Source organism: Microcaecilia unicolor, chromosome 10, assembly GCF_901765095.1.
Source record: "Microcaecilia unicolor chromosome 10, aMicUni1.1, whole genome shotgun sequence".
Classification (NCBI taxonomy): Eukaryota; Metazoa; Chordata; class Amphibia; order Gymnophiona; family Siphonopidae; genus Microcaecilia; species Microcaecilia unicolor.
In genome coordinates, this window is record NC_044040.1 from 114,319,595 (window position 1) to 114,335,974 (window position 16,380).

Here is a 16,380-nt window from a genome sequence, read left to right on the forward strand (position 1 = left end):
CTCTGGTATAGCTTAAAGGGAGGGGAGGCTAGTTGATGGTCACAGAAGGTCAATGCACGTTTCAAATTATGCAGGGGATTCTTACCAAGAATGGGGTCCTAAATTTGGAAAAAGACTTGATCACTTAATACAGTGAACATTTTATTTTTGGATACACATTATCATACTCAATTTTTCCATGATCTCCTCGTCTGTCATCTTGGCTTTCTTTTTCTGTCTGTCTGAAGACTTTGCAGCACTGTCAGCATTACCATCACCAGCTGGTGTAGGGAGGGGTTCAATTACAGATCGCGTATAAACCTGCATTGAACAGGTGAGACAATGGAAAAGACAACAGGAAAGGGATCACTCGGGGGGTCATAATGCTCTATGAAGGCAAACAGATTCATAAAACTTACAATTTGTGGGATACGGTTTTAAAATCTTTCACATAAAAATATCCAGCACGTTCCATGACTGATCTTAAGCTAAATCAAAATTCTGCAAACAAAATTGTATTTATTTATTGGGATTTATTAACCGCCTTTATAAAGAAATTCACCCAAGGTGGTGTACAGCAGGTACAGTTTAACATAAAACTTTGTTAACAGCATAACAATAGGAGTGGCCTAGTGGTTAGGGTGGCGGACTTTGGTCCTGGGGAACTGAGTTCGATTCCCGGCACAGGCAGCTCCTTGTGACTCTGGGCAAGTCACTTAACCCTCCATTGCCTGCCGCATTGAGCCTGCCATGAGTGGGAAAGCGCAGGCTACAAATAAAAAATAAATAAATAAAATACAATAAATGAGGTAAACTTGAAAACAGTGAATTGAAACCTAATAATAGAACTACCATGAAACAGTATCAAAAACATACACATTTTACAGTAGTGGAATTCAAATACCAGAGATATAATACAATGTTAGCATAATACTAATGATACACGTAATAAGAATGCATTAGAACATTCAACTAACAGAGATATGATGCTAAAGATTTTCTACGATACTGCTTTCCATATAGCTGAGGGACCAAGATCAGATATATGATGGGAACAAGATGCGTTGTACAGAGTCAGTTGGGATAATTTGATGGTTAGCTAAACTCAAGGCATGTTCTTTATATGAAATGTTTGTTTACACTATCCAGAAGTAATCACCTTGAAGTCTAGGCACACATTCATAACTCAATGATGCACAAGGTTTTGTCATACAGTGGAACCATGTTTGGATCTCATTAAAATAAAGCAGAAGCAGCAGCACCTGAGTGCACATCTCGTCCTCCCTGCAGCTGTTGGCATGGATCCCCTGGCTCAATACTATCATGTGACTCAGCAGCATGAAATTCTCAATTACTAATAGTAAACAGCAACTTTCAGAGCATTAGAATACTGTATGAGGGGGGTCACGTGATGGTAACGACCTGAGTGGACGTCTTTAGCTCGGCTCCCCTCTCCCTTGCTTCTGTAAGCTGGGTTTTTTTTTTTGGTTTTTTTTTTTTTTGGTTGTGAGGAGAACAACGATATCAGAAAGATAGAACTGATTACTGTGCTGAGAAAAAGTTAATTCTTTTGGCTGGGGATCTCCCGAATATCTCGGGCATGCCAACAAAATCTGTGAAGTCAGGCAGCGTTTGCTTCAAAAAAATGGCGTTACCTGCCCCGCATCCTTGCTCACCGCAAGAATTCTCAGAAGAATCTATGCAGAATTTATTCCAACTCCTCGATGATAAATTAGCAAAACTTAATGCTGGCATTGAAGAAGTCAAAGACTGTGTCGCTAGGCCATGTGTAGACTTCAACACATCGAGGAACGTGTATCCGCACAGGATGACCGGGTAGCATCGATGGAAGGAAGATTGGTGCCTTGGAGGAGCAGATGCGCTCCCTGTCAGATAAGGGTGAAGACCAAGAAACAGGGGACGAAGAAAGAATCTACAAATTATTGGCATTCTAGAGGATGTTCCTAACTCTCGAGTTTTTGCGCAGTTATACACCAAAGAGTTTTGTTTGGAAACGGGAGTAGATGCATGTTTGGTCTCCTCAGAAGAGTCACGGAAGGGGTCCTGGACCCTTGCAGGTTAAATATTGGCCTACATAATTGTTGTAAATGATTACTGGGTAAGCGGGACCCTACCCTTGATGCCTCTGTCCCCATTTGAGTGTGGTTTCTTTTGTTTGTTTTTCTTCTTAATTGTAGTGTTGATAAATGTGTTCTTATACATATATTTTGCTGGTTTAGAGGGTAAGGGAGGGGGAGGGGGCTTTTCTGAAGTATAGAAACAATCAGAGACATTTTGACCTGGGGGTTGGAAGGTGTGTGAATGGAGAGAGGGGGAGGGGAGTGTGGTGGAAGACATGGTTGTGGGGTTGCTCTGGTGATTGTGTTGTGTTTGGAGTGGTGGGAGTGGGGGAAGTCTGGGAATGTAAGAGATTGGGTGGCGGGGAGTTAGGTAGGGGGCTTCCTAGTTCTTATGTCTGGGACAATCTGATAAATCATAGTTATGCAGGCGAAGCGTTTAATCATTATTTGTGGGGGCGGTTTGGCTGGGATGCCATCTCCAGAGTTATTGTAGTATTCTCCCTTTTTGATAATTCTGGCTTGGGTAGAAAGATGTGTAGTATGCGGGCTGCTACTTTGAAATGTTGACGGAATACACTCACCAATCAAACGCACGAAAATTCTTAGTTATGGTAAGCACTTGAAGATGGATGTTTTATTACTTCAAAAGACGCATCTCTCACACTTTGAACATGCCAAACTGAAGAAAAACTGGGTAGGAGAGTTAGCCTTTGCGTCCTATAATAATAGGCAGAGGGGTGTAGCCATTCTTATTCATAAGTCTCTTGATTGCACGAGGCACAGGGTTATACAAGATCCAGAAGGGCGCTATGTTCTATGGCTGGGGGTGATTCAGGGGTTTCGAGTAGCTCTGTATTCAGTATATGCTCCAAAAGTGTACTCCCATAAGTTTTTTTCCTTGTGCTGGCGATTCTGCCCCCCCCCCCCCCCCCCCCGAATGATTACAAATTGATGGTAGGGGGAGATTTCAATATTATAGTAGATCTGTTGATAGACTGTAAGCCACCAAAGCCTAGGGTGAAGGGGGCAGATGGGAAAGGTGCTAACTTTTTGATTCGCGAACTGGGATTGCTGGATGCATGGCAGGTGCTTCACCCAGATGTTCATGATTATACTTTCTATTCTCCTGTACATAAGATACATGCACAATTAGACTACATTCTGCTAGCATCATCATTATCATCCTTGGTGCGGGCGGCGAATATAGATGCAGGTGTGGTATCGGACCACAATTTAGTATGGGTAGATTCGGGTATTCCCAGAGGACCAAGCTCTGCTGGTTGGCGTATGAATTCCACGCTGTATCAAAATCCTGGGTTCTGTAGGTTTCTGGGGGAAGAATGGGAACATTTTTTACAAGATAATCAATTTTCAGAGGTGGATCCCGGGAGGCGGGGAAAGCAGTGATGAGGGAGAAAACTATTATTATTATTTGTTACATTTGTATCCCACATTTTCCCACATATTTTAGGCTCAATGTGGCTTACATAGTACCGGAGAGGTGTTTGCCGGCTCCGGTGAGAACAAATACAAAGTGATGTTGTGGTAGGATAAAGTTCACGTGGCACAGCCACAATTAGGAATCGTACAACTGAAGAGTTCTGTCCATTAAATACTTTAGTTTTGTTGTGTCGCAGAGATCAGGCATTTAGGTTGGAATGGCAGGGTATGCCTTTTGAATAGGTTAGTTTTAGTGATTTCCGGAAGTTAGTTGGTCATGTGTCGTTTTCAAGGCTTTTAGTAACGTGTTCCACAGTTGTGTGCTTATGTAGGAAAAGATGGATGCGTAAGTTGATTTGTATTTGAGGCCTTTGCAGCTTGGGTAGTGCAGATTTAGATATGCTCGTGTTGATTCTGATGTGTTTCTAGTTGGTCGATCAAGTAGATTAGCGGCTTCACCGTAGATAATTTTGTGAACCAGGGTGCAGATTTTGAAGGCAATGCGTTCTTTGATTGGGAGCCAGTGTAGTTTTTCGCGGAGGAGTTTTGCGCTTTCATATCGTGTTTTTCCAAATATAAGCCTAGCTGCCGTGTTTTGAGCGGTCTGAAGCTTCTTTAAGGTCTATTTCTTGCATCCCGCATAAATTCCATTGCAGTAGTCTAATTGGCTTAGTACTATTGATTGTACCAGGTTGCAAAATGTTTCCGATGGGAAGAATTGTTTCAAGCGTTTGAGTTTCCACATTGAGTGGAACATTTTCTTTGTTGTGGATGCCACTTGGCTCTCTAGCGTTAGGTTACGGTCTATTGTAACGCCGAGGATTTTCAGGCTGTCTGAGATAGGAAGGGTGTAGTCTGGGGTGTTGATAGTTGTGGGGTTGTCCGCACTTTGTTGGGATGAGACAATGTGTTTTTTCTTTATTGAGTTTTAGCTGAAATGCATTTGCCCATGAGTCCATGATGCTTAAGCTGAGTTTGATTTCGTTGATGATTTCAGTCAGTTTGGATGTGATATATGAAAGGGTTAAGACCTAGGGTGGATAAGGACTTGGCTAGTGGGGCCATCATTAGGTTGAAGAGGATTGGTGATAGCGGTGATCCTTGTGGTACTCCATAGTCTGCTTTCCACAGTGATGACATGCTAGAGTTTGATTTTACTTGGTAGGTTCTTGTAGTTAGGAAGCCCTTGATCCAGCTAAGTATGTTTCCACCAATCCCGAACTTATCTAGTAATCTTATTAATATATTGTGATTTACCATGTCGAATGCACTAAACATGTCGAACTGGAGGAGAAGGATGTTTTTGCCTATTGCTATTTCCTGCTTGAATTTGGCTAGAAGAGTGAGTAGTACTGTTTCAGTGCTGTGGAGGAGGCGAAAACCTGACTGTGATTCGTGTAATCACAGCAAGGTTTTGAATATACGAGCTTCTTAAATTACTCAAACAGCTTAAAGGGGTGCACATAGTGTCCTGAGGGGGGGGGGGGGTGATCTTGGAAGCTCAAGAGGCAAATCAATGAGGTGTTAAATCAAAGGGCCCGTCAGGATGTTCAGCTTTATAAATACAACTTGCACCGATGGGGAAATAAGGCAGGCAAACTCGTGGAGCTAAAAAACCTATTACTCGTATAAAAGATAAGAATGGCCAATTGCTCACCTCAGGGGAACGTATTCAGAAAGCTTTTGTTAACTTTTATAAATCACTATATGACGCAGGCAATTGTGATGTGCAGGAGCGAGAGCTTTTCTTTAAGGATTTACAATTGCCATCCTTGACGTTGGACCAGTTGGCAAGTTTAAACGCCCTATCCAAGGCCTTGAAATTCAGCAAGCGGTAAAGAGACTAAAACTGGCAAAGGCGCCTGGGCCGGTTGATTTGGGTCATGAATTTTACAAAATTCTGGACGTTCAGCTGATTGGCCCATCATACGGGAGCCCTCACTCATGCTACTATTGTCGTGCTGCCCAAGCCTGGTCGAGATGCAGAACAATTGGGGTCTTATCGTCCTATATCTTTATTAAATCAGGACATTAAGCTCTTTGCAAGTATACTGGCTGCCAGGTTGGGTAAAGTATTGCCCAGCTTGGCTCATAAAGATCAGACTGGTTTTGTACCAGGCAGATATGCTTCTACAAATGTATTGCAAGCGATGAAGGTCATGTAGGCAAAGGGAAAGCAAGCTTCCTGGGGATGCAATTATTGCTAGTCTTGACGCTGAGAAGGCGTTTGATAAAATCTTATGGGACTATTTTGGGTGCTTCCTAAATTTGGCATTCTGGGCATTGTATAGAGCTCCTACAGTGCAACTTCTAATTAATGGGTGTCTCACTGATAAGTTTGAGTTGGAGAGGGAAACTCGTCAGGGGTGCCCTTTGTCACCTATGTTATTCGTGTTGTCTTTGGAACCATTGGCCAGTAAAATTCGTCAGGCCGGGGACATAGATGGAATTCGCATGGGATCATAGGAATTTAAAATTAATCTCTTTGCAGATGATATGTTGGTATTTCTGGATAAAGCGTCCCAGGGGATCCCTATATTAGTAGGCCTTATTCAGCAATTCGGCTCCTTTTCGGGGCTCAAGATTAATTTTGACAAATCAGATCTTTGGCCATATCTGTGGACTGCGATTGTAAGCATTTGCCAAATTTCCCGTTTATGTGGTCTACTGGGTTGCTGAAATATTTGGGGGTATACCTCCACTTAGATAGGGATGTCATATACAGGAAAAATGTGCAGGAGAAATTGGAAAATATCAGAACTCTGTGCACTCGCTGGCAAGAACTCCCCGTTTCTTTTTTGGGCCGAGTCGCACTGGCTAAGATGGTTCTTTTCCCTAAGATACCTTACCCCCTTCAAATGATGCCTCTCTGGGTGTTGCAGAGGGATGAAATGCTTTATCGAGAGATAATTTCTACTACTACTTATCATTTCTATAGCGCTACAAGGCATACGCAGTGCTGTACACCATACTCAAAAGACAGTCCCTGCTCAAAGAGCTTACAATCTAGATAAGACAGGTAAACAGACAGACCAATTAAGGGTAAGGGAATAAAGAGGTGAGGATAAAAGGACAGGGCAAGTGAGTAGTGGTTAGGAGTCAAAAGCAGTGGTAAAGAGGTGGGCTTTAAGTTTGGACTTGAAAACGGCCAAAGACGGGGCTAGACATACATGCCTGGGAAGTCCACTCCAGGCGTGAGGTGCAGCAAGATAAAGGAACGGTCTGGAATTAGCAGTAGAGGAGAAGGGGACAGATAAGAGAGATTTATCTACAGAACGGAGTACTCGAGGGGGGGGGGGCGTAGGGAGAGACAAGAGTGGAGAGGTACTGGGGAGCGGCAGAGTGAATGCACTTATAGGTTAACAAGAGAAGTTTGAATTGAATGCGGAAACGGATAGGGAGCCAGTGAAGTGACTTAAGGAGAGGGCTAACGTGAGCATAGAGACTTTGGCGGAAAATGAGTCGTGCAGCAGAGTTTTGGACTGATTGAAGAGGAGAGGGAGGCCGATGAGAAGCAGGTTACAATAATCAAGACGAGAGGTGATAAGAGTGTGGATAAGGGTTCTGGTAGAGTGCTCAGAGATGAAGGGATGGATTTTGCTGATCTTATAGAGAAAGAAACAACAGGTTTTGGCAATCTGCTGAATGTGAGTAGAGAAGGAGAGAGAGGAGTCAAAGATGACCCCAAGGTTACGAGCTGATGAGACAGAGTGCCATCCACAGAAATAGAGAAAGGGGGGAGAGGAAAGGTAGGTTTAGGGGGAAAGATGAGAAGCTCGGTTTTGGCCATGTTAAGTTTCAGATGACGTTCAGACATCAGGCAGCGATATCAGATAGGCAGGCTGAAACATTGGTCTGGATGCTGGCTGAGATTTCAGGGGTAGAGAGATAGATTTGGGAGTCATCAGCATAGATGAAATTTCCTCTTTCATCTGGGGAACACGCAGAGCTAGGATTGGATACAATAAACTGGTTCGGACTCGCAATGGGGGGTGGGGGGGGAGAGTTAGCCTTCTAGACCTTCGGCTTTATAATGTTGCAGAGGCCCTTCGATGATTCATACAGGTCAATTTAAATTTGCGCCCGAGGGCGTGTGGCAGTATACTGATGCCTCGGTCTCGGTGTTCAATGCATTTCATTGTAGGAATAAAAAGATGCATTTGACCCCATTGGTGCAGCCTTTGAAAGCTGTATGAGACTCGTGGAGAACTTGGGTGGGGGGTGCAAAAGGACCCTCTCCCTTCTTGGAACTCTTGCGGAACCCAGACTTTGCTGCTAGTCAGGAAGGGTCTCCTTTCAGGTCGTGGGTTAAAGAGGGGTGTAGGTATATGGGACAACTGGTGACTTTGGGTAGCGGACACTGCCCTTTTTCTCAATGTCAATCAGCTTGGAACATACCATAAAAATATTTTATTCCTTCTTACAGCTCCGGCATTATCTTGCATCTTTGCATAGGCCAGATGGTACCTTTTATTTATTTATTGCATTTGTATCCCACATTTTCCCACCTATTTGCAGGCTCAATGTGGCTTACAAAATAGACATTTAGTGTTACAGAAAATTTTTAGCAACATGATAATGATAAGACATGATAGTAGTATAACAATCAGATATTATAAGACATTGGACACTATATTCATGCAAATGCCTGCTAACCAAAATTCATTATCCATGTGGTACAAACTTGGGAAGGAACATTGACTATCCCCCTTTTTCACGCAGCTAGCAGCAGAGTGGAGTACATGGATGGGACTAGAGATTTCTGTTAAGGAGCTATCACGTTGTTTTAGTTTAGCTTTCTGGGTCACCCCTAATGTATGTCTTCATGAGATACAATTTAAAATTTTGCATAATGCCTATATCACTAGAAGTAAAGGTAGGGCCATGGGCCTGTGACAGGTGTGGGTTGAGCCACGGCTCTCTAGTTCACTACTTTTTAGAATGTGTGGTGCTTCAAAAATTCTGGCCTAAGATCATAACAATACTGGAAGACGTTTTGGCCGATTCGTATGAATGGTCCTATGGGGTTCTCCTAATGGGTTCTGATGCCGACTTGGTTAATCAGGGTTTAAATTGTCATTCTTGTAAATTTGTCTTGTTAGCATTAATAATAGCCAAGTAAGTAATTTTACAACACTGGACTTCATAAGTACATAAGTATTGCCATACTGGGAAAGACCAAAGGTCTATCGATCCCAGCATCCTGTTTCCAACAATGGCCAATCCAGGTCACAAATACCCGGCAAGATCCCAAAAATGTAATCAGCTTGCCCCTCCTTTGGAGCAGTGGTATGCTAATATGAGGCAGATGGCTGACTGGGAGGGATGGAGGATAGCTATGTTGCCCTGTCGGGCCTATCGGGAATATGGGGATTTGTGGAAGCGATGTTTAGATCAGCTGCTTGCAACATCTTATACCAATGCGTCTACTTCATAAGTCCTGGACATGGGAGGGGGGTGGTTTCTTGTATTTCATTTCTTAAATAATACAAAACTTACAAGTGGTTCGCTTAGCAGGACATTGCAGATTTGTGAAGCTACAACCAATTTTGTGCCTTCTTGTTGTATACAATTTCTATTCTTGTACTGAAAACTTTGTGTTGTATTCCTGTTCTTTGTGACACTTGTCAATAAAAAGATTTTCAACAACAAAAAAAAAAAGAATACTATATAGAGGATTAGTAGAACGTGTAATTGCAACTGCTATAAGCAAGAAAGAGCCTACAGGTCACTGTGTCCTGTATGAACGCCTTCTGGCTAATACCGAGCTTGTTGCCAGAACAGAGGAAGGAGATTATGTTCCCATGTATCTTCCAAAACGCTGTAACTCAGCAGGGCCTGCATATACGATCTAGATATATTACATTTTGCCATTGCCTGATTCATAATTATGATGCCATTTAGCTTGTATTAGTTCTACATCATATGGACTCCAGTAAGTTTTTATATAGCCAATATTAACCCTTTTATTAATGCTAAAATAAGACATTGCTCCTGTATTAGCACTAGCGGGGATAGTGCTGGGCAGACTTGTATGGTCTGTGCCAGAGCCGGTGGTGGGAGGCGGGGCTGCTGGTTGGGATGCGGGGATAGTGCTGGGCAGACTTATACAGTCTTTGCCATGAAGAGGACAGGTACAAATCAAGGTAGGGTATACACAAAAAGTAGCACATATCAGTTTATCTTATTGGGCAGACTGGATGAACCGTGCAGGTCTTTTTTCTGCTGTCATCTACTATGTTACTATCCAGCTTATAATCGAAAGTGATTGCCGGCCATCTTCCACACAAATCGGGAGATGGCCGGCGATTTTTTAAAAGCGGCGAAATCGGTATAATCGAAAGCGGCATTTTTGACTGCATCGCCGTTTTCCCGTCGCTTCGCCGGCGAAAGTTCAAGGGGGTGTGTCAGTAGATTAGCGAAGGCGGGGCATGGGCGGGCATGGGCGTGGCTACAAGATGGCTGGCTTTCGCAGATAATGGAAAAAAAAAGCGGCGTTAAGCAGTATTTCGCCGGCTTTACTTGGTCCTTTTATTTTCACGACCAAGCCTCAAAAAGTTGTCCCAACTGACCAGATGACCACTGGAGGGAATGGGGGATGACCTCCCCATACTCCCCCAGTGGTCACCAATCCCCTTCCAAACTAAAAAAAATAAAACTAAAAACCTTTTTTGCCAGCCTGTATGCCAGTCTCAAATGCCGTACCCACCTCCATGACAGCAGAATGTGTTGTATCCTCCGACAGGTGACCCTCAGAGGGAGGAATGCTGGCTTCGGCCTAACCCCTGGTAAGCCTTTCCTCAGCTGAGAGGTGCCCAGCTCTACCACCAGCTGCCTTTCAGGTGCTGTGGAGGACTTGCAGCTCATCTGCATATCCTTACAGACTTCTCCGGGGTGACACCCAGGTCCACTCCGATCCACTCAGGGCCTCCGCTCTAGGTGCCCAGCGCTCCCAACAGGTGCTGTGGAGGACTTGCAGCCCTTCTGCATTTCCTCACAGCTGTATCCGGGGTGACTCCGGGGCATTTTTCTCTTTACATCTAATCTTCTTCCCAGTTGCTAAAGTACCTCAGTCATTTATGGCCCCTATACACATTCTCTTCCTAGCCCTGTCCCTTCCTAATCTTTTCTCTCACCCCCTACCTTTCTCTGCTACAGGAACTCACTGCCCATCCATCGACTTCATCACCTCACCTTCTCTCCTACCCTCTTCCTCCCTCTTGGCTTTTAATCTCCGCCTCTTTCTTCCATCCATTTTGCCTTCCCCATTCCACCTAAATACCTCTCACCTTCGACGCCTTCGTGGCCACACCTCTCCTACTCTCCTCCGCTCTCTTTTACTCCTTCTCTTACTCTCAGCCGGTGACATCAATCCCAATCCTGGCCCCCCTCACCACCTATTATCCCAACTCTACAGATCTCACCGCGACCTCTCTAACTTCATCTCTATTTCTCTACTCCCCTCCTCTTCTCTGCCCTATGGAATGCCCGCTCTATCTGTAACAAACTCGCCTATATCCAGGACCTCTTTATCTCACGTCACCTCCATCTGCTCGCCATAACAGAAACCTGGCTCTGCCTTATGACTCTGCTTCAGTCGCAGCTGTGCCATGGCGGTTATCTTTTTTCACATACTCCTCGCCCTGCTGGCCGTGGGGGCGGTGTTGGACTACTTCTCTCTCCCTCCTCCAGATTTCAACCCCTTCTTCCACCTCAATCTCACTGTTTTTCCTCCTTTGAAGTCCACTCTATCCGCCTTTTCTCTCCTCTGCCTCTTCGAATAGCGGTCATTTATCGTCCCCCTGATAAGTCCCTTTCATCCTTTCTCAGTGACTGACGCCTGGCTTGCCTTCTTCCATGATCCTTCCTCCCCCTCTCTCATCCTTGGTGACTTTAATATTCCTGCTAATGATCCTTCCAACTCTTATATTTCCAAGTTACTCGCTTTAACGTCCTCCTTTAATCTCCAACTATGCTCCACCTCCCCCACTCATCAAAATGGTCACTGTCTTAATCTCATCTTCTCCTCCAACTGTTCACCCTCTAGTTTCCTTGCCTCTGACCTTCCCTCCTCTGATCACCATCTTATAACTTTCACACTTAAATCTCCTCCCTCCCAGTCCTGTCCTATCTTATCTAATTTATCTAGGAATCTTCACGATATTGACCCTTCATCTCTATCCTCCCATGTTTCAAACCTCCTCTCTACTGTGGTACCATCCACGTCTGTCAACGAGGCTGATTCTTCTTACAACAATACTCTATCCTCTGCCTTAGACACTCTTGCACCTTTGATGACCCGCCCTGTAAGGCGTACAAAATCCCAACCTTGGCTGACTTCTAATATCCGCTACCTACGTTCCTGTACCCGCTCCGCCGAACGCCTCTGGTGGAAATCTCGGGCCCTTGCTGATTTCTTACACTTTAAGTTCATGCTGACCTCCTTCCAATCTGCTCTTTTACGTGCCAAACAGGATTATTATATCCAACTGACCAACTCTCTTGGCTCTAATCCTCGACTTCTCTTCACCACATTGAACTCTCTCCTCAAGGTGCCCCCCCTCCCCCAACTCCCCCTTCATTATCTCCTCAGACCCTTGCTGAATTCTTTCACAACAAGGTTCAAAAGATAAACCTTGCTTTCTCTACCTCACCACCTCTCCCTCCACTAGTCCGTTCCCCTCTCTCTCCTTCCCCTCATTCCCTTTCCTCCTTTCCTGAAGTTACTATAGAGGAAACTACACTTCCCCTTTCTTCCTCAAAATGTACCACTTGTTCCTCTGATCCCATTCCCACCCACCTTCTTAATGCCATCTCTCCTGCTCTTATTCCTTTTATCTGTCACATTCTCAACCTCTCACTTTCCACTGCGACTGTCCCTGCTGCCTTTAAACATGCTGTGGTCACACCTCTCCTTAAGAAGCCTTCACTCAACCCTACTTGTCCCTCTAATTACCGACCCATCTCCCTCCTTCCTTTTCTCTCCAAATTACTTGAGCGTGCTGTTCACCGCCGCTGCCTTGATTTTCTGTCCTCACATGCTATTCTTGACCCACTACAATCTGGTTTTCGCCCTCTCCACTCAACCGAAACTGCGCTTACTAAAGTCTCCAATGACCTATTACTGGCTAAATCCAGAGGTCAATATTCCATCCTCATTCTTCTTGATCTTTCCGCTGCTTTTGACACTGTCGATCACAGCATACTTCTCGATACCCTGTCCTCACTTGGATTCCAGGGCTCTGTCCTTTCCTGGTTCTCTTCCTACCTCTCCCTCCGCACCTTTAGTGTTCACTCTGGTGGATCCTCTTCTACTTCTATCCCTCTGCCTGTCGGCGTACCTCAGGGTTCTGTTCTTGGTCCTCTCCTCTTTTCTATCTACACGTCTTCCCTTGGTTCATTAATCTCATCCCATGGCTTTTCCTACCATCTCTATGCTGATGACTCCCAAATCTACCTTTCTACCCCTGAGATCTCACCTTGCATCCAAACCAAAGTTTCAGCGTGCTTGTCTGACATTGCTGTCTGGATGTCTCAACGCCACCTGAAATTAAATATGACCAAAACCGAGCTTCTCATTTTCCCCCCCAAACTCACCTCCCCGCTCCCCCCGTTTTCTATTTCTGTTGATGGCTCTCTCATTCTCCCTGTCTCCTCAGCTCGAAACCTTGGGGTCATCTTTGACTCTTCTCTCTCCTTCTCTGCTCATATCCAGCAGATTGCCAAGACCTGTCGTTTCTTTCTTTACAACATCCGTAAAATCCGCCCCTTTCTTTCCGAGCACTCTATCAAAACCCTCATCCACACCCTTGTCACCTCTCGTTTAGACTACTGCAATCTGCTTCTTGCTGGCCTCCCACTTAGTCACCTCTCCCCTCTCCAGTTGGTTCAAAACTCTGCTGCCCATCTCGTCTTCTGCCAGGGTCGCTTTACTCATACTACCCCTCTCCTCAAGACCCTTCACTGGCTCCCTATCCGTTTTCGCATCCTGTTCAAACTTCTTCTACTAACCTATAAATGTACTCACTCTGCTGCTCCCAGTATCTCTCCACACTCGTCCTTCCCTACACCCCTTCCCGTGCACACCGCTCCATGGATAAATCCTTCTTATCTGTTCCCTTCTCCACTACTGCCAACTCCAGACTTCGCGCCTTCTGTCTCGCTGCACCCTACGCCTGGAATAAACTTCCTGAGCCCCTACGTCTTGCCCCATCCTTGGCCACCTTTAAATCTAGACTGAAAGCCCACCTCTTTAACATTGCTTTTGACTTGTAACCACTCGCCTCCACCTACCCTCCTCTCTTCCTTCCCGTTCACATTAATTGATTTGATTTGCTTACTTTATTTATTTTTTGTCTATTAGATTGTAAGCTCTTTGAGCAGGGACTGTCTTTCTTCTATGTTTGTGCAGCGCTGCGTACGCCTTGTAGCGCTATAGAAATGCTAAATAGTAGTAGTAGTAGACAGCCTTTCCCTCGTTGCGATGTGGCTCTCGGGTGAGTGTGACACCTTTTCTGTTAGGTGCCCTGCAGAGTCACATTAGCAATGCATTGTGGTGGGTGTAGGGTACTGGGCTCTACTCCCATGGTGCTTTTCCCCCCTGCTAACTGGGTCAGAGTGTGCCCTGTTTTGTTTCCTGTTGTAGTCCATGTGGTAGTGGCCATTTTCGTAAGCCAGTTTTAGTTCCCTTTCCTGTGTTACTCACGTTAGAGAATGTAGTTCTTACCTTGCATGGTACTGAAAGAGGGCATTGTACCAGCTCTGACCTACTGCTAATCTTAGTACTAGGGGACTCTTTGCCAGTGGGGCACAACCTCTGATCTGCAGTTAACTGTGAGTAAACGTGGTTATTTCAAGAAAGGACTTTTTCAGAGAGATTAGTCTTCAGATGTGAACTGGTGTGCCAAAGTTATACAGCAGCAATAAGTCCTAGAGGCTGTATGCAGGTCCCTGGAACAATTTTAGTGGGTGCAGTACATTTGTGGGTAGTGGGTTTAGGGGGGGGGGGGGTTGGGGGACTCAGCTCCCCAAGTAAGGGAGCTATGTACGTGGGAGCTTTTCTGAAGTCCAGCGCTGTGACCCCTAGGGTGGCTGGTTGGTGTCCTGGCATGTCAGGGGGGCCAGTGCACTAAAAATGCTGGCTCCTCCCACGGCCAAATGCCTTGAATTTGGCCGGGGTTTCAGATGGCCGACATAACTTTCCATTATCGCTGAAAAACAAACCCAGCCATCTCAAACCCGGCGAACTCCACGGCATTTGGCCAGGCTAAACTGTATTAGCAAAAAAAAAAAAGAGATGGCCAGCCATCTTTTTCGATAATACGGTTCCGACCAGCTGTAGCGCCGCCACCAACATAGATCGCCGGCGATCTATTTGGCCGGCGACATTCGATTATGCCCCTCTATGTTAGTGATGAACTATATTTACACAGTCAAGTTCTGACAAGCTCTGTAGTAATGATATATTAGTTGTTTGCAATCATATTTACTCAAAATTGTAAATTTTATAGTATGTCAAATAGACTTATTTGAATTCATGTGCTTCCAAGTTTCACAGTGCCCCAGAGGGGTAGTTGTAGGATAGTTAAGCCCCTTGGGTTGGTTACGGTAAAGGGGAATCCCAATGCTGCATCTCATTTGGCATATATCTATGTACCCGCATGTTGATTCTTGTTATGGCCTTGTTTCTCACTATGTCAGACCGCCTATGTCACCATATATATATATATATATATATCTCCACATCAGACTCTAGGAGCCCTCTGGAATGGATGGCCACATACTAGAAGTCAGGTGTGCCGGCTCCACCTATGGGCCCGGCAAGAGGGGAATGTAGAAAAATGCTATCAGTTGCCTTTAGTGAACTACAGGTCAAGGCAGGCTTAGAGCTGAGAACTAGGCCTCTAAAAATCAAAGCATCTCTGACACAGAAAATGTCACTGCAGCTGAAATTAAGCAACTGAGAGCTGAGAGAGGGAGACGGAATCTGTTCTCAAAACAACAGCAAAGATATTTTGGTTAAGGCAGATAACAGTGGGTCAGATGTAAGTAAATAAGAACATCCAGGGGGGTCGAAGGGAAACTTGGAAACATGTGAGATCATTGTTATCAAAGATGTTGATATCTAGAAGGTACTAAGGATAAGATGCAAAGATTGCCGGTGGGAGAATGAAATGTTAATAGGGATCAATGATAGAAAAATTGTATATAAAGGCTGACAGGGCATTAAGGAGAGAAGAAAGAAGAGGAGACGAGAGGAGAGAATGCAGTAAACCGGTTGTGTGTCATGGAGCACTGCTCTTCCAGGATGAGAAAGGAAAGTCAGGGATATGTACTGTGATGATCTTGTGTTAGTCCTGCTTTTGGTAAGAGACTAATAAACTTTGAATCACTTTCTCATATTCACTTGATCCCAGTGTCCTTCTGATTGATGAGTCCATCAGTACTCAGGCTGTGTAGAACAGTCTAGGAATGTACGAGGTCTAAGTAATTAAAATTCCATTCGGGGGGGGGGGGGGGGGGGGAGAAGACAGCAGGATCCAATCTCCAATGGCAAGCCAGTCAAGTCTCTTCTCCAGAAAACAGAGCAGGCTCAAAGTCAGAACCTACCGAATGCTCAAAATCTGACATACAAAAGAATTCCAAGGGTCTGGAGCCTGACTACATAACTGAATCTCAGACAAAATCAGCCTTGAATAAGGTCATCTAGACATGGATGTCTTTCTATGTTTTAGTGAACCTTCCTCTACTGACACACCAATGTAGCAGACATCAAGCCCCGAGGCCTTTGAGATCTCTGCATCAATAAGCATCCACCGGGTCCTTTGAGGCATCATGATTCTACAGCACTAGGAGGTTGTGCAGTCCTCTGTGTAGAGTT

General features: G+C 44.9%; 1 protein-coding gene across 1 annotated transcript in view; it reads right to left on the reverse strand.

Annotated features, from left to right (window-relative positions):
* Nucleotides 1-16,380, reverse strand: part of PAK2 (p21 (RAC1) activated kinase 2) — a 745,824-nt gene that overhangs the window by 429,340 nt on the left and 300,104 nt on the right. The window contains 1 exon segment of the mRNA XM_030216851.1: nucleotides 168-300. Coding sequence (XP_030072711.1) covers nucleotides 168-300 — 133 coding nt within the window.